Genomic DNA, 22,493 nt, shown 5'->3' with positions numbered 1-22,493 from the left:
AAATCGGAGCTAAGGGTCCCCGCTATTATTTTCGCACCGGGCCCCGCGTCTAGTAAGGGCAGTCCTTGAAGTACTTGTGGTAAACCACTTAGTGAGAGTCCGATTGTTTCTTTTAATTGCAAGTCATTCTCAAGATTTTTCTCGAGATATTTATGAGAATTTAGTGAGGTATTTCATCTCAATCAATCGTCGCAAGTTTTCAAATCCTATATTACATCAATTTTATTGCTCAAGGGAAGAAACATGTAGTCGAAGGATAAGCAAAAAAAAAATATATATAAACTCGATATGATTTTAAAGGCTCCTGCAAAGTGCCAGATGTCATCATTCGCTAGCAAAAAAAGTTATTTTTAAATCCCAATGCTGTCTCTCTCTTGCTTTCTTATTCCCAAAACAGCTATTGGTCCGCAAAGACTCTCTCACTCTTCAAAAAAGCATCTTATTCTTTGCCTCTCCCATCATCCTCTTCTTCATCTGCCGAGAGAGAGAGAGGAAAAGTTTTTGACTCTAGTAGCTTTCTTGAAGAGAGTCATCGTCATCTTCTCCGTATATACAAAAGTAGTGTTAAGTAAGTTGGCTGCCATCCCAAAATCGCAATCCACCGGTGAGCAGAAAAATACTTGTAAGATTTTTCCTATCACTCTCACTCTTGCCTTGTTGCAACCAGCAACAGCAGCCAGCCGTATTCTTTGGAAATTTCCCTTGAGAGGTTGAAGATGTTTAGTTGTTAAACTGTCGTTTTCTTGATGCATACGTAGAATTTGGAGTTTCGTCCATGAATGATTTGAAGCAACTTCCGTTGGTTTTATCACGTTATTGAATCAATCCTCCGGTGATTCGGACTGACTTCAAGTTGATTCTACTAGCCCCATCGATATCCATTGCTGATTATTATCGAGCTCCAAAAAGTCGATTCTTTTATGGAATTGACATTTCAAGACTTCTATCTCTTATGACATCAGCATGTCTCACATACCTCGAGCTCCTTATACGTCACTAAACTCATAGCAGTATTCTCTCTCTCTCTCTCTCACCTTGTGACAACCAGCAACAGCAGCAACCATATTCATTGGAAATTGACCTTTAGAGGTTGAAGATGTAATAGTTATTAAATTGCTTGTTTTCTTGATGCAAACGGACTTACAATTTCATCCATGAATGATTGGAAGGGACTTCCTACGATTTAAATGTTGATTTTATTACGTCATTGAAAATCCTCAGGTGGTTTGGGCTTCAAGTTGATTGATTCTACAGCTCCACCGGTGCCCAGTATTGGCTATTATCAAACTCCAAAAAATCAAATCTTTTATGAAATTGGAACTTCAAGATTTCTCTCTTGGGCTGTCAACAACACGCCGGATCTTCGAGTTCCATCCACGAATTTCCTACGACTAAAATGTTCATTTTATCACGTTCTTGAAAATCCTCAGGTGGTTTAAATTCCAAGTTGATTCTACAGCACCGTCAGTGCCCATTAATTGCTAACTGTTATCAAATCTTATATGAAATCGATATTTCGAGAGTATCCTTCTCTTCTACCATCAACATGTGTCACATACCTCGAGCTCCTCATGTGTCACTAAACTCATAGCAGTACTATCCGTGATGACATTTGGTAACATATGTCCACATATCCGCGACTTCCTCTAGGATTTTGATGTTACGCCAACTTCTTACCCGTTGATACGTGCATTATAATCAGCAACACGTGTTGTTAGAAGAAATAATACGTATAAAAATGTGAAGAGAGAGAGAGAGAGGAAGTCGATGGCAGTGGATGTTTACTAGAAGGTAGAGAAGAAGATATATTAAGAAATATAAAAAAGAATCTTGGAAAAGATTCTCTGCAGGAAGAGAAAAGGAGGAGGATTTTGCGAGCAACGATCCACGTGTCTACGACCCTACCAGAGCCTCTGCGAGGAGATATACCCCCACGGTGTATGTGTGTGTGTGTATGTTTTTTTAATACATATAATACTTTTCTTTATTTGGAACAACACGCTCCACAGATTAGCTTAGTCCACTGTCTTGGCAACATCAACATAAGTGTCGTAAACGCGCGCGCGTGTGTGTGTGTTCACCTACGAGATGGTAACTAACTGATTCCCCGTGGATCCATGAAGAAAATTGAGATTCTCACCGCTTTGAATTTTGAGATATCTGTCAATGTCAAGTAAACGTGAATGTACTATCGACGTATTTTGTGAAGTATTTTGAGATGTGTTAATCCGTAAGAAACTGTGATAAAAAAAACATTGATTGAAGATGCCTAGAGCATTCCTTATTACCAATAAAAGGTACAGCTCCGTCGTGGATGATGATGAAATCAGCTGGACGTCTAAGGGTGAGTCAAGATGAATATTATCACCTTTCAATATTTTTCAATTATTAATCGTAATATTCTATCAACGTAATTGCTATAAAAGTATTTGTTCAACCAAATGAAATTAAATGATCCATTAGAAAAAATTTAAATTTTATTGGATGAATAAATTTGAAATATTGAAAAATAGATGTATATTAACCCGTTTTCACCACCCACCCATTGTCCTCATTCGAGGACAGCGAGTATTTTGCTTTGTCTAATATTTCAGCTTTGGAGCTAGATGTTGTATATTTTAGCACGCTTAGATGACAACCTTACTCAGAGATTGGCACATAAAAATTTCACGCGAAGCCGTTTCTGGTTCAGAAATGATCTCTTGAAGTTGGTGTATATTTTATTACCTCGTGGGTGATTTTATTTTCCACCTTATATTATCGACATCATATTGTCATTTTCATGCATGTGATTCTTTTGCAATTGATTATTTAGATTACAGCTTTACGTGAATAAGTAACAATTCAATTTCGTTTTAAGAACATATGTAGAGAACACGTGCGTTGCATTGTATGTTCATGAATTATTGAGGGCGTGGTAGCCCATGTGGATAAGGTACACGCCTAAAGTACCGAAAGATGTATAGAGGTGTCGCGAGTTCGATACCCCAGGTAGATAAGGTACACGCCTAAAGTACCAAAGGATGTATAGAGGTGTCGCGAGTTCGATACCCGGTTCATCATTGTCAGAAACTTTCCTGACACAGGGGCACAACAGAAACGGCGACATGAACACAGAAAAATATTGCAACTGTAGGGAGTCCCATATCGAGGGGCTAGCGCAACAACCCCTCGGTGAGTGTAAAAAAGACTGCGGTTCGGAATCGGCAATAAATTGTAGGTCCCAGTCTAGTTAGCCCTTGTTGCAGAAAATAAACGCGGTGAGACAAAAATCGTCAATAAATTATTGGGATATTCAATCCCTCTTATAAAGTTCATTGGCAGGAGGGATCGAGCAGCAAAAGCCTCCAGGTTCCGGCTGCTGTGAATGTAATCATATATAGAAACTTCTCTCACATGTTTCTGATAGATTGAACTAAAGCTTCTTTTTTTTTTCATGATCGCAGGGATGTCATTTGGTAATTTTTGTCTCACTATGGGTATTTTCTGCTCACGAGGGCTAATTAGACTGGGGAGCTACAATTTATTTCCGCTTCCGAACGGCAGCCTGTTTTACACTCACCGAAAGGGTGGTGCGCTAACCCCTCAACGTCAAGTCGGTAGCAATCTTTTTATGTGTTCATGTCACCGTTTCTGTCGTACCCCCGTGTCAGGACCACAACCATGAGTTCCCACTGCGTATACACCATTTGGTAGTACATGCTGGGGTCGCTAGTGTGTGTGTGTGTGTGTGTGTGTGTGTGTGTGTGGCACTAAACTAACCTCGAGAACCCTGACCTTCTTGGATGCTTGAGAAGTCCATGATCAATTTTTTTGGACATTGTGGAATTTTCACAAGCCAATATAATTTGAGTGTGATTTCGACAGTTCTGAAGCCATCTATTAGCCACATGTTCAGGTTTATGGAGGTAAAATATTTCAGAGTATTTTCTCTTACCACAAGTTTTACATGTATTCTATTTTTTCTTCATTGTATAATTGAAGAATTTCCTGAAACGAATCAAACGACACCTCACAAGGCGTGACATTTTACCCCTGAGTCCAGAGCTTCATTAATTTATATCCTCGTTGCTCGATTCTAGAGCCTCAAAACGGCACTGCTGTTTTGATGACGTAAACACTACATCAATGACATCCTTTAATTAATTCTTTATATCTGAAGATTATGTCACTGTTCGCTGATCATTACGAAGGTTTCAACACCTGGCTAATACAAAGATGAATTCAGGAAAGAAAATTTAACTGCCGTTGCGGGAAATAAGCGTGCTACACCACTATGCTACAAAGGCAACCTGCGTACCTTCCACTGGTTGCTACATTGAAACATAATAAACTAGCAAAAATCTCGGGTTTTCTGCTTATATTGGGAGAATTCAAGAAGTTATAAACCATTTTAAAGGAGTAAACATATCTAGTACACATCGTTTGGGAATCACGTTATAACCAAATTAACATTCTGAAAGTCATTGTTGAGGCCCATTAATCATTGTTGTTCCAACAGTTTTTCACCCATTCCCTGCATTTGCGGAGATCTGACGAACTTTAGAGTCACCTTTTTTTTAGTTGGTCCCGTTTAGTATATGTATGCGAAATTTGGCGACGATCGGTCTGAAACTAGATATTCGCATAGAATAGAGCACACACATACGTGCTATATAAACATTACGAAATACGTACATTACGTAGGTAACGCTACACATACATAGATAAACACTACGAAATACGCGTACATTGTAATAACCAACAAATTTTTAAAGTTTTTTTAACTCCTTGGAGATCGCACAATTTTCAGGAAAACCGTAATAAAAGTGCCTATTTTTTTATTCAAGGAAATTATATAAAAATAAGTGTATGAACAATATATGTATTCATTTTTAATTCTAAACTCTATACAGAAATCTCTTCATTTTAAACTCTGTACAGAGTTTCCTTCCTTACATCTCTTATTGTTTGCATCTCTTCTCGAACAACGAACTTTGCATTATCTTGATGGTTACCTTTTCTTATCAGATGGAGGTATTTGTCTAAGAAAATGACTTTCACTCAAACGGTTAGGGTTATCCTCCAAGCTTGGCCGGCCTCATTTTGGAACGGTGTCTGATGACCGATACGTTTCAATAAGTTCATCTGCTAAAGACAAACGAAACATCAAATGGTATTTTTCCCCCACCTTGTTTTTTTGTAAATAAGATAGGAATTTCAAATAGTTTGATCTAGCACATGAAAAATATTTTTTTATAATATTTCTTACCCCTTTTTCGAGCAATAAAGTAATGTCCAAGATATTGGTCTAAAACATCTACTGCTCCAATATCTTTGTTGTAATCTGTTACAACTGTAGGTTTTTTCACAACTTTGCTATGGCACTGTACATCTACCTGTCATCATTTGTATGGACAGTAGATAACATTACAAATAGTCTGGTACTGCCATATATGGTATGTAAAATAAGAAGTAAAAAAATTTCCGGGTATAAGAAATAGATTGATCTTTTCGGTGCGTTACTTTTGAACATTCGAGCCCGGAAATATCACGGGCACGAGAAATAGAGGGCGTGAGAGAGAAGGGGTTAATGATTCTATTTCATTAAGGCGGAAGAAATACCGTATCAACCGATATTTCACTGCGTTAAATTATTTTATAACATACAACTTGCCAAATTAATCGATGATTTTGCAAATTATTGAAAATTCATTTCTCGGACAAAGGAAACGATAAGTAGAGTGAACAAAATTAGTCAAAATACGTGTAAAATTAGAAATGATATTCAAAGTCAAAATAGATGATGCTTTAGAAAACAAAACTGATTAATTTCAACACGTTTTAAAACCGAAACGTGAATTTTTTTAAAAAAAAAACTTTATTTATAAAAACAAATTGATTAAAAATTTATTAACCGATATATGTCAGCACCGAGAATTTCTCTATAATTAAGTTTATCTGTAATAAATGTAGTTAAAAAATAATAACTTACAACATAAATATTTCTGAAAAAAGAGATAAAATAATTTTATTATATTTTCAATTCAGAAATTAATGCAAAAAAAACTTATTAAATTATTCAAAAACTTATGTGAAATTTGTGGTTAAGAAATTGGAAGAGCGAAAGTCAGCAGAGGACGCTAGTAAAAACTTTTTTTCTCTGGCACATGTATCGGCACATTGTTGATCGCTCTTCCAATTTCTTAACCAAAAATTGCACATAAGTTTTTGCACATATATGATTATTGATTACTTAAATAGCATTTAAGAAGTTTTGAAATTCTTCCTCCCTCCCCCTCCCCCTATCCACTTCATCTCCTACAATGATGACGGAAATTATACTGAGAGCAATCGGCCTGTAAGCGGGAAAACAAAACTTCAACCCTTTCCATTTTGATTGCAATTAGCCGAGCCGATTAAGGGGGTGCACTACTCCTAAATTTTTTCAAAAATGACTATAAAAATATTTCAATTAGTTGCAAATCAAATGCAAAAAACTTCGAGTCAATCGGTTAATTTGTTCTTTCGAAATATAAAGAAGAAGTATTATAGTGTAAATTTATACAAGAAGAAACACTTTTGAACGCGATTTTCCTGATTGTAGTTTTTCAACTCGTACGTAAGATTAAAAGGAACTACTGCACCAAAAATTGTGAAATTTTGCAGAAATGCTCACTCGACATGTGTTAGTGAAATGCACATCGGATTTAATAATTGACCTATGAGAAGTATTTTCAAAAAACAAAATGTTGAATTCAAACTTTCCAAATTTTATATTTTTTAAACTTTACAAATTCATAAAATTTTAACGAACATTTTTCTTGAATTTGACCGACAGGTTCAAATTCAAGGTTCATTTTACTAACATGTCTCGGTTTCATTCTCAAAAAGTCTCTTCACGTTCTCTTAAAGTCATTCTTCCGCTTTTCCGAGGCTTAGTTCGCCCTGGACTGGAGTATGCCGTGAGGCAGGCATCTTCAACCCGTTGCTCGCGAGCACCACGGTGCTCGATGCTCGTGTCTGATTTCGTGCTCGCGAGCACTTTATCAAGTAAACACCTGGTACAAATCGCATTGAAGGATTGAAATCCCTGATTTCATGTATGGGTTTGTCAAACTTGCGGTAAGAGTGCTCTTCTTTTGATGATGGGTACAGGTAGTGCTCGCGATTCGAAAAAGGTTGGACATCCCTGCTGTAAGCTTTTGGAGACCACATAACTACAGAGAGACATAGACTTGGTTGAGGTGGTGCAGAGAAGAGCTACGCGTGTTCTTGTTCTCATACAAGGCTTTAGCTATAAAGAAAGACTTGATTTCTTGAATATGTTTACATTGGAGGAACGAAGGTGTCGGGGAGGGGGATATAATAGAAGTGTTTAATATTTTCAACGGGATGGATAGGATGGACCACGAGTTATTGATACACCGTCACTGCTTCGACAGGGAGACAGTATCGGTTAGTAAGTGGCACCGTGGTAAGATGCTCGTCTTCCACTATGAAGGTTACCGTCAAGGTCCATGGGTTCGAATCCTGACGTAGAACGTTAGAAGCAAGTTCTTTACCTACCGAGCCGGGGGCGACCACCGATGGATAGAGCTTTCATTTCCCACCTGGTTGGAAATTGCTGCATGGTGATATATGGCTGGAGCTGGTGTGCGGTAAAGTAGTATCGGTTAGTAAGGGACAACTACAGGTTGTGATGTCACTGGGAGTTTTTCTTTAATAGGGTTGTCAATAAATGGAATAGGTCCCCTTCGGGGGTCATGAATACTAACCCAATTGATGCATTTAGAAAAGAAATACGATATACACAGTGGGATAAATCAAGAAGCTATCCATAGTTAGATAAGACAACCATTGTCTTTTTGATGGGCAGTGTATTATATTTTTATTTATTCGTTTTTTCTTTCGTGATATATGTTTTTACATTAAGTTGCTGTACTTTGGTTACATTTGGCATCCATATTTTTTATGGGCATCTTTTTTCAGCCACCTCGTCGGGCGGTTCGCCTCTTATGGCCATTGTGTTTGAATAAACATTTCTGCAAAATTTCAGAATATTTGGTGCTGTAGTTTTTATTAAATCTTACAGATGAACTAAAAAACTTTACAAAGGTTTTAAACAGCTGGCTGATGCGAAGGTATATTTAGGAAAGAGAGAAAAGTAGTGCCGGACTCGTGATGCGAGGATCCGGGTTCGAACCCCACAGTGGTGGTCGGCTGATGTTGGTTTTCTGTGGTTCCCAACGTCAAGGCGCAAATGCGAGCCGATCTCCCAGTTGAAAAGTCTCGCCACAGAGAGCAACAGTCCTACAACGGTAAATCATTCAACCATAACACTCATAGTTAGAAAAACTGGGGGCAGATGACAGCACTACACATAACAAGCATTACACAGAAACAAACTTTACGTCAGGTTGCATTACACGTACACACACATCCCCGCATGTACCGATTCGTTGGAGGGTTCGGCGGGGGGGGGGGGTGCATGTGTGGTGTAGCAGTAGTAGATAGGGCCTCCGAAAAATGGCTCGGGGATCCATGATGTTCTTAAGTCAGCCACCTCGTTGGGCAATTTGCCTGTTGTGGCGTTGTATTTGTATTTGTATTGTATTTGTATTAAAATCCAACTGTGCCCCTGAGGAGAATCGAACCCACGTCTTTTCACTTTCCGGGTGAAGACCGTTCAACCGTTTTCTAGTCGCGGGAACTGCCCGTACCCATCATCAAAAGAAGAGCACCCTTACGGCAAATACTACAGAGAGGAAAATAATTTGAATCGCTCAAATCGATTTTGTCAAACACGAAGCAAGTGAATTCGCAAATTAAGTGGTAAAATTTTGATCTTGGATTAATTGAGTTGATTAACTCGACTGAAACTTTTTTTAATCGTGATTGATCGGAATAGCCCTAATTTTTTTTATACGTTGTATGTATGGCGCACGCTCAAGGCACACATTCTTACTTCATTCAATTGGTTCACGGTACATTTACAGATCACTCAAGTGTCTTGGGACGTTGTTTTAGATCTCTTAAAGATATAGAGATCCTTCTCTAGGCCACTGTTTTGGTCATTCATATGCGTGTAAACTCTTTTGGCCATTCATATGCGTGTAAACTCTTTTGGTCATTCATATGCGTGTAAACTCTTTTGACCATTTACATGCGTGTAAATTCTTTTGGTCACTCACATGCTTGCATACTCCCTAGGTCACTCGTTTGGTCGCTCGTTGACCTGGTCCCTGACTCTCTGTGTCACTGTTTTGGTAAGTTCCCTGCTTTAACACTGTGAAGGTCATTCTCTTGTTCACTTTCATGCTTCCACATACTCTAGCTCACTCTTTTGATCATTCACTGACCTGGTCCCTTGTAGGCGACCAAAAGGCGACCCAGAGAGCAAGGGACCAGGTCAGTGAGTGACTAAACGAATGACTTAAAAAGCTTACGCTCTTATGGTTACTCACGTGCTTATACACTGTTTTGGACACTTACACACTTGAATACTCTTTACGTCATTCGTTTAGTCACTCACTGGCCTGGTCCCATGCTCTCTGGGTCGACTTTTATTCATTTACGAGCTTGCACACCGTTTTGTTCACTCAGATGCTTCCACACTCTCTAGGTCACACTTTTGGTCACTTTCATGCTCTCACAGACTCTATGCCACTCTATTTGTCGCTCACTCACCTAGTCCCTTGTTGTGTGAAACTTTTCTGATCACTCCCAAACTCACACACTTTGTAAGTCACTCTTTTGATCGCTCACTGGCCTGGTCCTTGATTTATATGTCACACATCCGTGCTTGCACACCGTTTCGGTCACTCACATACTTGCAAACTCTTTAGATCAGGATTGCACAAACTCATGCTCACGAGTCAAATACGGACAGCGAAGAGGTTCATAATAATTCATACAATAAATACCTAGGCTGACCACGTTTCTTTCATAAAAATACGGGATATCACCAAAAACGTTATGAAAGGCAAGTTAAGTTGCCAATTACAGCCAGAAAAATGTTAAAGGTATGTAAAGTCAATTACAGCCAACAAAAAAAAATTGCTGAAAATAAGGGAAAAAAACGGGACATTTTAAAAGAAAAGTATGGACAGTAAAATTAACGAGAATGTCCCGTACGGCCATAATTCTCTATATACAGGGTGCCCTATAAGTGCTAATGCAGCCTTTATCTCATCAACCGTCCATCGTAGAGCTATGATTTCAATTTGAAAAATACTCAAAAGACGTTCAAAAAATACCACCAGTTTTGAAAACGAAAATACAGTGTCAAAATAAAAAATTTAAATTTGTATACGATCCCCCTCTCTTGTTGAAAGTTGTTGCCCCGTTCTTTCATAGCTTTTCTCCGCTTTTTGAATTTAAATATCTTAGTGGGGTGATGTTGGGGTAAATCGAGAAGCTATCCATACTTAGAATAAGACAACCATAAGTATTCTTTATGGGCATTGTATAATATTTTATCACGTGTATATATGGATTTACAATTTTTGTTAATTGCATTTTTAATTGGGTTGCTATATTTTTGAAATATATGACATCCATATTTTTATGGGCATCTTTTTATCGGCCACCTCGTTGGGCATTTTGCCTGTTGTGGCGTTGTATTTGTATTTGTATTCCACTAAGAAATATGGAACAGTTCTGGTTGGCCTTAGGAAATACAGGCAGCAAACGACTTTCTAATTGGAAGTTAAAGGACAAATAGATCGTATAAAAAAAATGTATCTTATTTTTTATTTTGTGGCACAAAACTGTATTTTCACTCTCAAAACTGGTACAGGATAATTTATGAACGCCTTTTGAGCATTTTTTAAACTGAAACCATACCTTTAAGACAGACGGATGATGAGATAAAGGCCGCATTAGCACTAGGACACCCTGTGTACACGTTTCTGACCTGCAGAATGAAAAAGTTGTGCATCCGTGCCTTAGGTCATTCGATTGATTTTACCGCCTGCGGGCAATGCAAATTTTGCTGCCCTTCTGACATTTTATCAATTTCCTTGACCACTCATACCTTAAATATGCCGCACCTTCGAACTTGCCGCCCTGAAATATAAGCCCGCTAAGCCCGCCTCCCATAAATACGACTCTGATTGGGTGAAATATGTGATGATTTTTCTTATCTTTTTTTTGATGCAACGATTGAATTCTCATTAAAGACGATGAATCAAGGAGTGCTAAATAAAATATATATTTTTTCCACGAAATTTTTATGACAAAAAATTCTTTTGATTATCATTTTTCGTAATTTCCTTTTTTTTTTTTTTTGTTTAACACGTAAAGAACGACATTCATCATGATTTATCACTTACTTGTAATTCGGGAAAAATAACATCACGAATTCCGTAGAATTCAAGGAGAAAATGGGTTGTGATGTAAAGAAGACAGAGTATATCACATTATCATCGTCATCGTTCGAAATGAGACAAGGCAGATAGAATTTCACGCGGAAAAATATAGTTTGCTTTACCCTCTCTACTCACTTGAAGCTTGTCTAATTCACTGTCGCTCCTATTTCAGCAACAACATTTAACATCACCCTGGACATTTTTTTTCCAATGTTTAGTTCGATAGAAAAATGAAACTTTAGGCTTTTATTTTTGACCACCTATTTTGGCAAGAGTGCCCAACCTTCGCGAGAGTGTGGACTACTTTATTACTTCAAAAACGTGACGCGGTTCAGTCACGTGATTTATAAATGTGCCGCGGATCCATTAACTCATACATGCTCACCCTATGACCCTCCGAGTCATTTGATGTGGACCACGATTTCAAATCTAAAATTTTTTTTGTAACACAAAGAACAAAGTGGAATTTCTAGAATACTTAAGGAACCCACATCATATCCGCAGATCAATTTGAGTGACCCGTGGTGCAGATTTACATCGCTTAAGGAGCCTTCAGCACATATCCAGATCACTTGAAGGGACCAGCAGTATATTCACAGATCACTTAAGGAGCCAGCAGGACATTTACAAATCACTTAAGTGGCTCGCAGTGCTGTTTTCCAGAACACTTAGAAGGCTTGCGGCATATTTCCAGATCACTAATGCGATCCACGTCACACACTTGTAGATCACTTCAGTGATGTGTGGCATTATTCGAGATCATTTAAGTGGCCCGCAGCACATTTACAAATCACTTAAGTGGCTCACAGTGCAGTTTCAAATAACTTAAATACAAATACAACGTCACAACAGGCAAAATACCCAACGAGGTAGCTGAGAAAAAGGTGCTCATAAAAATATGGATGTCATATATTTCAAAAATACAGCAACCCAATTAAAAATGCAATTAACACAAATTATAAACAATATATACACATGATAAAATATTATACAACGCCCATAAAGAATACTTATGGTTGTCTTATTCTAAGAATGGATAACTTCTCGATTTACCCCAACATGTTTATCGTATTTCATTTTAAACGTGTCAATTGTGTTACAATTTACTACCTCCGGGGGTAGGCTATTCCACTTATTAACAACCCTATTAGAGAAAAATTCCCTGCGACACCATAATCTTGCATTGTCCCTCACCAATCGATACTGGGGTCCCCTTTGTAAAAGGGCAACAGCATAAGTGGGCAACATTAGTAGTAAAAAGGACAACAGCATAAGTGGGCAACATTAGTAGTAAAAAGGGCAACATTAAGTGTGGGCAACAGCATATTCCCATATCACATAAACAAATGGGGTACGCAGGGGGGGGGGTGCTCAGGGGTCCCGTGCCTCCTCCAAACCAACCAAAAATTAGAAAAAGAAATTAATATTTCGGTGAAAAGTGGAAATATCGAAAGAGAATGCCCTTTATATGCTATATTAACCAATTTCTGTTGATATAAATTATTTTGGAAGGGAGTAACTCAAAATATTTCGGGAAGAGAATTTTTATGCCCTCAAACCTTTTGGGCCAACTCAAAAGGTCGAAGGTCGATCCCACGTACTCCACTGTACCTAAGTGATCCGTGGCATATTTACAGTGCATATCACTTAAATGATGTGTGGCACAGTTCCAGAGGGCATTTAAGCGGTCCGCGATGCAATTCCATATCACTTAAGTTACACGCGGCACACAGTTACAGATCACTCAAGCGGCCCGCGGCATATTTCCAGATCACTAAAGTGACCCACGGCACACTTACAGATCACTCAAGTGACCTGCGGCGCTGTTTCAGATCAGTTAAGCGGTACGTTTCAAACCTATAAAGTGACCAGCTCTCTCCTCAAGGTTGAGCAGCACACTTGACTTGAGTGATCTGTAAATTTGCTGCGAGCTGCTTAAGTGCTCTGGAATTGTGCCGCGGTTCACTTAGGTGATCTTTAAATATCCCGCTGGCCACTTACGTGATATACAACTACACCGCGAGTCACTCAAGGGATCCGTGTACGCACTGCTCAGTTCTTTTTTTAAAATGAGTTTGAGGTCGCGGCCACATTTGACCCACTGACCATGGGTTGATCATGTATGGGCTTTGGCTTAAGACATACAGTCTAACTCTGTTGTGACAATATCGAAGTTTTCGTGGATTTTTTTTTTTTTTTTTTTTGACATCAGGAGAGACAGAGAAATTGGATTTTTGAGGACAGGGTTTCCAAATAAAAAGTTATTTTTTGTATTTTAATAACCATGCAAGCCCTCGCTATATGAATGGCGTATCTTAAATGTACTCGTTATTTAAATACTTTTTCTAACTGGAAGTGAGTTTCCATGATCTACGGATTGCCAGTAAAATGTGTGCTACGGTTTTCCTTTACCACAATGTGTACTGTATCAGCATAAAAATTCACCTCGGCTTATGTCGTTAATATTGAAAAAATTATTGACGTAAGTCGGGGTGCCACTGCATTTTGGACTACGTTTAATTATTCCTGAGAAGAATTTATGAAAACGTAACCATTTTTTAATGATAATTTTGATTTCCTTGCAGATAGCAGTCCAGAAAGAGAAGTGTCTTTGGCCGAAAGACGTTTGTATATCGACAACGATGAAGATTCCTCCGATGATTTCGATGACAATGAGTATCAACCATCGAGTCCGAAATCTCCGGCCCATGAAACGAATGAAACACCGAAGAAAAATGCCACCAATTTGACTGACACCAATCGGACTTCGTCTCCTTCAAATCAGTGCGCAGTTTCTGCAACTACAATCCCGTATGTACTGTCTTCTACAACTCCAGCTCAAGCACCGGTAGTATCTCAACCATGTTTAATCAGTTGCTGCTACACAAACGCCGATCTGATGGCCGTCATCCAGCAACTAATGCGACAGAACCCAACCCTGAAAAAGATCCGAACGCCATCAACTACTCCCGCGATACGGCCAAAGACAGAAAAGATCGCCGGTGGGGTTCAGGTGTTGCCGTCGAACCACAGCCGCGACATACACGTCTGTCCGGAGTGCGGCAAGCGGTACAGCACTTCCAGCAACTTGGCCAGACACCGCCAGACGCATCGCAGCGTCACGGACAAGAAAGCCAGGAAGTGTCCTCACTGCGACAAGATATACGTGTCGATGCCCGCGTACAGCATGCACGTGCGTACGCACAGCCAAGGTTGCCAGTGTCCGTACTGCGGAAAATGTTTCAGCAGGGCCTGGCTATTGCAGGGGCACATTAGAGTCCACACTGGTGAGAAACCGTTCTCCTGTAATGTTTGCCACAAAGCCTTCGCTGACAAATCTAATCTACGAGCCCATATCCAGACTCATTCGAACAGCAAACCTTATCTATGCGAAAGATGTGGTAAAGCATTCGCTCTGAAGAGTTACCTTTACAAGCACGAGGAGTCATCTTGCATGAGAGTCCATAAGCAACAAGAGAAGACATCCAGAAGCTCAAGCTCGTCACCGAATGATTCTCCAAATGAAAAAATCAATCGAGCGGTCTAACCCAGGGCTGGACAAATCTATTGCCCGACATGTTCGGTCTATGTAAAAATTTTGACTGGGCCTATATTTTTTCGAACGGATGCCCGACGTGGTACAAAATATTATATCTTGACGTAATTAACGGAAAAAGAGGAGAAAAATACTTCTTAGTTTTCATGAAAAGTCCGAAAACTATGTATACATTATATGAGCCTATTATACAGTATCCGAAAGTGATAGAAATTCTGCGATTGAGTTTAAAATGGTAGAAAATATTTATTCGCATTTATCTTCTATGCAAAAATATCTATCACAAAAAATATGTGACCCTGCTGCCACCTATCAAATGAGGCTTTTTGGATCACGTGATATTTCCATCTTTCTTTGAAGGGACATATCATACAAACCGTATCCAAGGTAACCAACATGGCGATTTCCCCCGCACCTCATGAAAGATTGAAACAAATATAAATTTAAAAATGTAGAAATGAATTCGAGTTTTTTTTTCATTGTGATGGCCGCTAAATATTGCGATTTTTTTTTAAGTTCAGTTATCTGTCTGCCTGTACAATTAAAGTTGCGCAACTAGTTGTTCAATGTAATTTATGAGCCATTATTAATTTTAAAAAAACTATGAATTTATGCAGTTGAATATTATAAGGTAATAAGGAGACATTAATTTTCATACTTGAGAAGATATAACTAAAAAGTTGAAACCAATAATATAGCATGGATATTCAACTCAAAAGTGTGTGAGAGTCCGCCTAATTATTTTATATTTAGTTTTCTGGGCTTTGAATCTCAAAGCGAACTCAAAACCATTCGCTACCTATTTCAAAAACCAAGAATTCAATTCAATTTTTAAAATTCTTGATCTGGCGGAAAACCCAATTAAATTTCCGCATTTCTAAAGTAAAATCGGCAATTTTAACATTGGTTTCTACGGGGGAATATCCTATGCCTATCCATTAAAGTGATGCTGATTATGACGTCTATGCCTAAAGTCTCATGGAAAGTGAACTATCTGTCATATTTTTTGAAATAAAGTTAGTTGTTGGTTTCACACACACACACAAACCGGTATGCACACACAGCATGAAAACGAACAATATATGTTATGATGCCATATGTTATAAATTTTCATGCTGCATACCGTTGTAAATATAATGCGCCTAAATATCTGTTAATATGTTTTTATGTTTAACGCTAGATTACTTTTTGAAAAGACCCAAAAGCACAGTAACTATTATTTTGGGGCAAAAAATTTACACTGGAATGAAAACTTACAATGGTAAAAAAATATAGTTTCATGCCACATGTTGTTCATTTTTACTCAGCATTAACCATTTTATTCTAAGAATTATGACAGATAGTTTTGTTTTTTATATTATAGGTGGCAACAGCTGTCCAAGCTTAACGCAGTTTTTCGTATTTGTAAGGGGTCGTTCAAGTATTACGTCATCATCGATGGGGGGGGGGTTTCCGATTTGCTGACTTTTGATAACAACCACCCTTTATGAAAATATGAGTTAGGATTCAGAGGGGCAGAGCTGATGACGAAATTTTGCTGACAAAGGGGGGGGGGGAGGGGGTCAGCGTTTTACTGACTTATGCTGACAAGGAGGGGGAGGGGGTCAAAAATGGCTAAAAATTTGCTTACGTAATACTTGAACGGCCCATAATAGCAAAGTATATATAAATATAAAAAAAATTTACTTAATTAGATCCAGTAGTAATATTTTTCGGGAACTCAAAATATTGTGATTCGGGCATCTAATTATTTTAATAAAGATTTGTCCAGCCCTGGTCCAAACCCGTAACAAGAAAACATTCAATTTCTCTTCCTGTGATTTTCTTTTTTTAGACATCTTTTTTTGTAACTTATCTGGAGGACGATACCACACCGAAAAGTCAATATTCCATATAAACTTTAGACAAAAAAAAAGTAGAGACTTTTTATATAATTTTTATACAAAAGATTTAGAATTTTTTATGTTATTTTAACTAACTGAATCTCAAGAAAATGATATCAAGTCATAGCTTATAAAAATGCTGAGCATCGATGACAAATATATTGCTCTTGCATGCATTTTATAAATGATGTTCGATCTTTTCTTATATTTTGGTTATTCTGAAGAATAATTGTTTCTTGCGAAATTTTGTCCACTTTTATATAGGTAGATCAGAAAGAAAAGAAAGGTTCCAAAGTATAATGTGGCGTTTGCGATAAGAAAAAATTGATGTGGTAATTTTTTTTTACAAATCACAATTTTCAAAGTATAAACGTGATCAATATCGTATATGTACAGTAGTGTATTTGTGGTAGGGGTAATTTCTCTGCAGCTTCTTTATATTCAGAAGCATAATTGCCTCATAACATCTCAAAGAGCAGCTTTAGCTTCTGCCTTATCTCAAGTACATTTGTGGGATGCATAAACATCACGAGGAGCAGCTTCTGTAGCCTCTTTATGTTTAATTGATTTATAAACATCGCAGAGAGCAGTTTCCGAACCTTCTTGATGCCATGTAGAATTGCTGCATAAACATTACGAAGTAAAAATGTTTAGCTCCTAAATGTTTAGACGTGTAATTGCTTCATATACATCATAAGGAACAGCTTCTGAAGCTTCTTGACGCTCAGAAGTAATTGCTTCATAAACATCACGAAGAGCAGCTTCTGTAGTCCCTTTATTATAAGCGTAATTGCTTTATAAGCATCGCAGAGAGCAGGTTCCAAAGCTTTTTAATGTCGAGTAAAAAGAATTAATGCATAAACATTTTACGAAGGGCTGCTCTTCAATGTTTAGAAGTGTAATTTCTTCATAAACATCATAAGAAGCAACTTCTGAAGCTTCTTGATGCTCAAAATTACAATATATAATTGCTTCAAAAACATTACGAAGAGGGCTGCTCAATGTTCAGAAGTAGAATTACTGCATAAACATCACAGGGAGCGGCTTCTGAATTTTCTTGAATGCCAAGCAGAATTGCTGCATAAGTTCAATAAAGATGAGAAACTTGCCGCTCCTCGATGTTAAAAAGTAGAATTTTAATATGAATATATCAAGTGCAACTTCTGCAGGTCCTCGATATCAGGTATAATTGCTGCATAAATATCGCGATCAGCAACATCTACAGCTCCTCGATGTTTTGAGTAGGATTGCTGCATGAACATCGCGAAGAGCAGCTTTTTTGATGCCCAGAAGTTAAATTGCTGAATAAAAATTACGAAGAGCATCTTCTTGATGTTTGGAAGTAAAACTGCTTCATAAATATTAAAATTGTTATGATTCTCTCTGCATCATCAATTTACTAACTTTGTTTTCTTCTTATAAGCATGAAGTTTACACATATAAAATATTTTCTGATTTACTCTTTTGTCTTGATCAATGCACCAAAGAAGTCATTAATGACTTCCGATTTTCAACTGCAAAGCCTGATATGGCGAGTATACGAAACCTCTAAGTGAATAAATAAACACGAATCGATATAAACTGTATAATATACAGTAAAACCTCTCTCTTGCAGTCACCGGCTGGGCAAAAAACATCATCCTTAAAACACGGGTGACCGTTAATCAGGGGTTTGAAATGCGTACTTTTATTATGCAAGGGGAAATTATTATTCACCGTAAAAGAGGGACGTCTGTAATGAGGGATTTTTACTGTAAAATCGATGTAAAGTGAAATAACTCTAATAAAATGAAAAACTTTTGTAAAAAACAACGAAATGAGAATGGAAACAAATAAATAAACACGTTCTGTATATCACTGTGATGAAGAAGAAATAAAAACGGGTTGAAATATTTCAACGAAGATGTCATTCATCGTGACAGGACGGTCTGGTCTCTTGGCCTAGCCGCCATTATTTATATCCTTTTTTTTAAATAGGAGTGACATGTCACACACAGAGATATCTTAGAAGGGGGAAAATAGTAAGAAACTGGGCACACTTGGGACTGACGAGCAAAGATTAATGTCCGCAAAGTGGAATGTGACAGCAAACGCGTGCCTCGGACTCCGCATCTATTTTCCATTATCAGCCGAAACCGATGGAAAGGATCGGCATCTTGTGAATATTCTTTTCTTTTGGGCGGGAAATTCCAAGACAACGTTTTAGTATGAAAATGAAAATTTCAATGATAAGTAAATGGTAATTTTATATATGCAAGATGTCCCGTAATTTCGTAAATAGTTTAAAAATGCATAAAAGCTGAAGCAATTTGTGTATTTCAATGTGGTTTGCGAAAAAGTTGTTCTCCCGAAGGGGGATTTTTATTTGGCACAGAGAAAAAATTTAGTGCAAATTCTCTGTCGATAGAGTGCACTGCACGAAAGCAAATCACTGGAAATGTGCAAATCAAAGCCCTATAATATACGAGGCGTACGATCCACAGTTCATTTTTGAATTTTCCTGTTACTGGCGCTTAGCGCTTATACATAGGGTTTTCAGTGTGATGTTGGCATCGGTGGATAAAGCATGGTTAGTGAAGTCGTTTTATCTCAGCCATGAATTGCCGGCTGAATCTTAACAAACGTTTCAGATACAGAAGAGATTGAAGAAAGGTTCAGAATCGAATCACTCTTGCCGTTCAGCGCTCTCTATCGATAAAAAGCTTGACTAATTTTTCTTTTCTGTTCAAAAAAATAATAAATAAATAAAATCCCCTGTTCGTGAGAACAACTTTTTTCGAAAAAAGATTCGAATATACCATTCCTTCAAATTTTATGTGATTTTTCAAACTATTTAAGATTTATTGGATACCCTGTATGCAAGTTAGCTAAATATGGGGAGAGGAGGGCACATCACTTCAATTTGCTGAATGGTCCGTGATTTTGAGACAGCCTTATTAATTTAAGAATTCATAAAAATTGAAGGAATTGGTTTTGAATGCGGTTTGCGAAAAAGTTATTCCCATTGGTGGAAAGATGAGATGAACAAAAAAGTTAAAATTTTTATCGATAGAGAGCGAGTTGCGAAGCAAATCATTGAATTTTTTACCTGGGCCTCTCTTCAATCTCTTCTGCGTCCGAAACGTTCGTAAATCTTTCGCCGGTGATTCATGGTTGAGGTAAACCAACTTTACCAACTGTATTTCATCCATCAATGGTCGAGATCACAATGAAAACCTTACGTAAGTGGCTATGAGAGGGAAAATACAGAAATTAGTTATTAATAGTTATAGTGACTATAGCTATATTAATAGTTATATTAGTTATAGTGACGGACTCGCGATGCGAGGATCCGGGTTCGAACCCCACAGTGGTGGTCGGCTGAAGTTGGTTTTCTGTGGTTCCCAACTTCAAGGCGCAAATGCGAGCCGATCTCCCTGTTAAAAAGTCTCGCCACAGAGAGCAACAGTCCTACAACGATAAATCATTCAATCATAACACTTCACTCATAGTTAGAAAAAAAACTGGTGGCAGATGGCAGCACTACACATAACAAACATTACATAGAAACAAACTTTACGTCAGGTTGCACTACACATACACGCACATTCCCGCATGTACAGGTTCGTTGGGGGGTTCCGTGGGGGGGTACATTTGGGGTGTAGCAGTAGTAGGTAGGGCCTCCAAAAAATGGCTCGGGGATCCATGATGTTCTTAAGTCAGCCACCTCGTTGGGCAATTTGCCTGTTGTGGCGTTGTATTTGTATTTGTATTTGTATTTGTAATTATTTGCGTATTCCCAGTAATTTGTTTTTGTGCTGCGCTCTCTATCGAAAAAAACTTAAACTAATTTTATTTTTCTCTTCCCAAAAACAATAAAAATAAAATTAAAAAATAAATTTTTCGCAAGTCGTATTCAAATATGCAAATTCCTTCATTTTTTATGAATAATTTACGTATTTATGGGATACCCTGTACTAGAAACTCGAACAAAGCAAATTGAATTTTAAAATATATCTATTGGTGTCGAAATTTCTTTAAATTTCATTTAAAAATGTTGAAAAAAAACACAAGGAAAAGGTTTTTTCTGATCTTACAATTCATAAAAAATGGAATAGAAATGAAGAAAAAAATCTTTAAAAAAAATTTTTACTTCATGATTTCTATAATTTCTTTACACGTATCTTCAATCTGTTGCTCATTCAAGCATCAAGTGCTCAAAAAGAAGAAAAAATGATAATAATTGCTTAAAAAAATTTATCATTAAAAAAACCGGAAAATTTTTGTTAAAAAAATTCATTAAAAATAAATTCCATCAAATTGTAATAAAACATATACGAAAACGCTTTCAAACGGTCCAATTCGAACATGCGTAATATATGAAGATGTATTATTGTATGGTAATATACATATTTGTATGATTTATTATGATTATATCCATAATCTCTATTTTATTTATTTATTTTATTTATTCAAATATATATCATTATAATATTCAAGATGCTTCCGGTTTTTACATTATTCTACTCAAATACGTCAACTGACGCTCATTGCATAAGCTTGCTATTATTTTGTCTATGCATTATATGGTTTTTATTGAATATCGATTATACATATATTTATTATACATAGATTTGTATGACAAACAGTAAATAAAATACTTTTTCACTTTATCAAAATAATTATTTTTGAGTTTTTTTCATTTATCAAAGACTTGCATGTTAAATAATGCCGTAATGAATCACAGCGAGACCTCGCTACAACGATACCGCTGCATCTATATAAATCCCTCTACAACAATATTTTTTCCAAATCTTGTGTGTGTGTGTGTGTGTTTGGAATCGCCTATTATCTGATGTTGTAACTCCCCTCAATACAACGATATTCTCTGCTATGATAAAATGATAAATCTCTCTATAATAATATTTTTTAAGATATGTATTTCGATACTAAAGAACGATATTTTTTGAAGATTTTTTCCGATTCCACAGCAGTGATATTTTTTGAAGATATTTTGACACCACAAAAACGATATCTTTTTTGAGTTTTTCGATACCACAACGATATATTTGAAGGTATTTCGATATCACAACAACGATTTTTTTGAAGATACAGCCCCCGCCACTTGATGCGATCACATCGGGACTTGGGGTTTCTAATAACAAAAACGAAATGATAACTATATCCGAAAAAAGTCCCGTTTGCAAGTACAGTGACCATACCTCCCGTTTAGTTGAACGGAACGTATTTTAAATGGAAATAGGTAAAACGGGACAACTCTGTTTTTTATTTTGCACATAATGTTGCGAAACAACGGGGTGGGTGGACTGGATACATCGGTTAAATGAAATACACTAATCACAAAAGGAAACGCACGTCCTCCATCATCACACTTTATTTACGGGAAACCATTAAACTTAACATGATGCCAAAGGGGGAACTACAATACTCTTCATGCTTTTGGCATAACCAGCCATTATAAAGGCTTCACATTAGTAGATCAGTTGTCGTGGGTTCGAATCCCGAAAGGTCACTAAAATAGTTTTTTTTCCAAATAAATAGGACCAACCGCGATTTTGAAAATATATCAGACATTTCCCAGGCGACAAGTAGTGTGGTTCGAGAGGTGCGAAATCCGGAAAAAAATGGAAGTCGGTCAAAAACGCGCGAAAAAAAAAAAAAAAAATATATATATATATATATATATGTATCTCTCGAAAGCAA

At 37.3% G+C, this 22,493-nt stretch overlaps 1 protein-coding gene across 1 annotated transcript; it reads left to right on the top strand.

The window, feature by feature from the left end:
* The first annotated feature begins 484 nt into the window (after positions 1 to 484).
* LOC149078507 (uncharacterized) lies at positions 485 to 16,438 on the top strand. The gene is made up of 2 exons (XM_089240617.1): positions 485 to 2,344; positions 13,937 to 16,438. The coding sequence occupies exons 1-2, from the start codon at positions 2,266 to 2,268 to the stop codon at positions 14,896 to 14,898; spliced, it is 1,041 nt and encodes a 346-aa protein (XP_089096743.1). The 5' UTR covers positions 485 to 2,265; the 3' UTR covers positions 14,899 to 16,438.
* Positions 16,439 to 22,493: the final 6,055 nt, after the last annotated feature.

The sequence above is a fragment of the Pholcus phalangioides genome, unplaced genomic scaffold (assembly GCF_987345545.1).
Source record: "Pholcus phalangioides strain wild (caught in Gottingen) unplaced genomic scaffold, Ppha-v1.0 ptg000013l_1, whole genome shotgun sequence".
NCBI lineage: Eukaryota > Metazoa > Arthropoda > Arachnida > Araneae > Pholcidae > Pholcus > Pholcus phalangioides.
Note: the sequence above shows the minus strand (reverse complement) of the source record. Positions and strands in the feature narration are given on the sequence as shown.

Coding starts and splice junctions, on each gene's coding strand:
- LOC149078507 (XM_089240617.1), top strand. CDS start 2,266: ATGCCTAGAGCATTCCTTATTACCAATAAAAGGTACAGCTCCGTCGTG. Junction 2,345..13,936: donor AATCAGCTGGACGTCTAAGG/GTGAGTCAAGAT, acceptor ATTTCCTTGCAG/ATAGCAGTCCAGAAAGAGAA.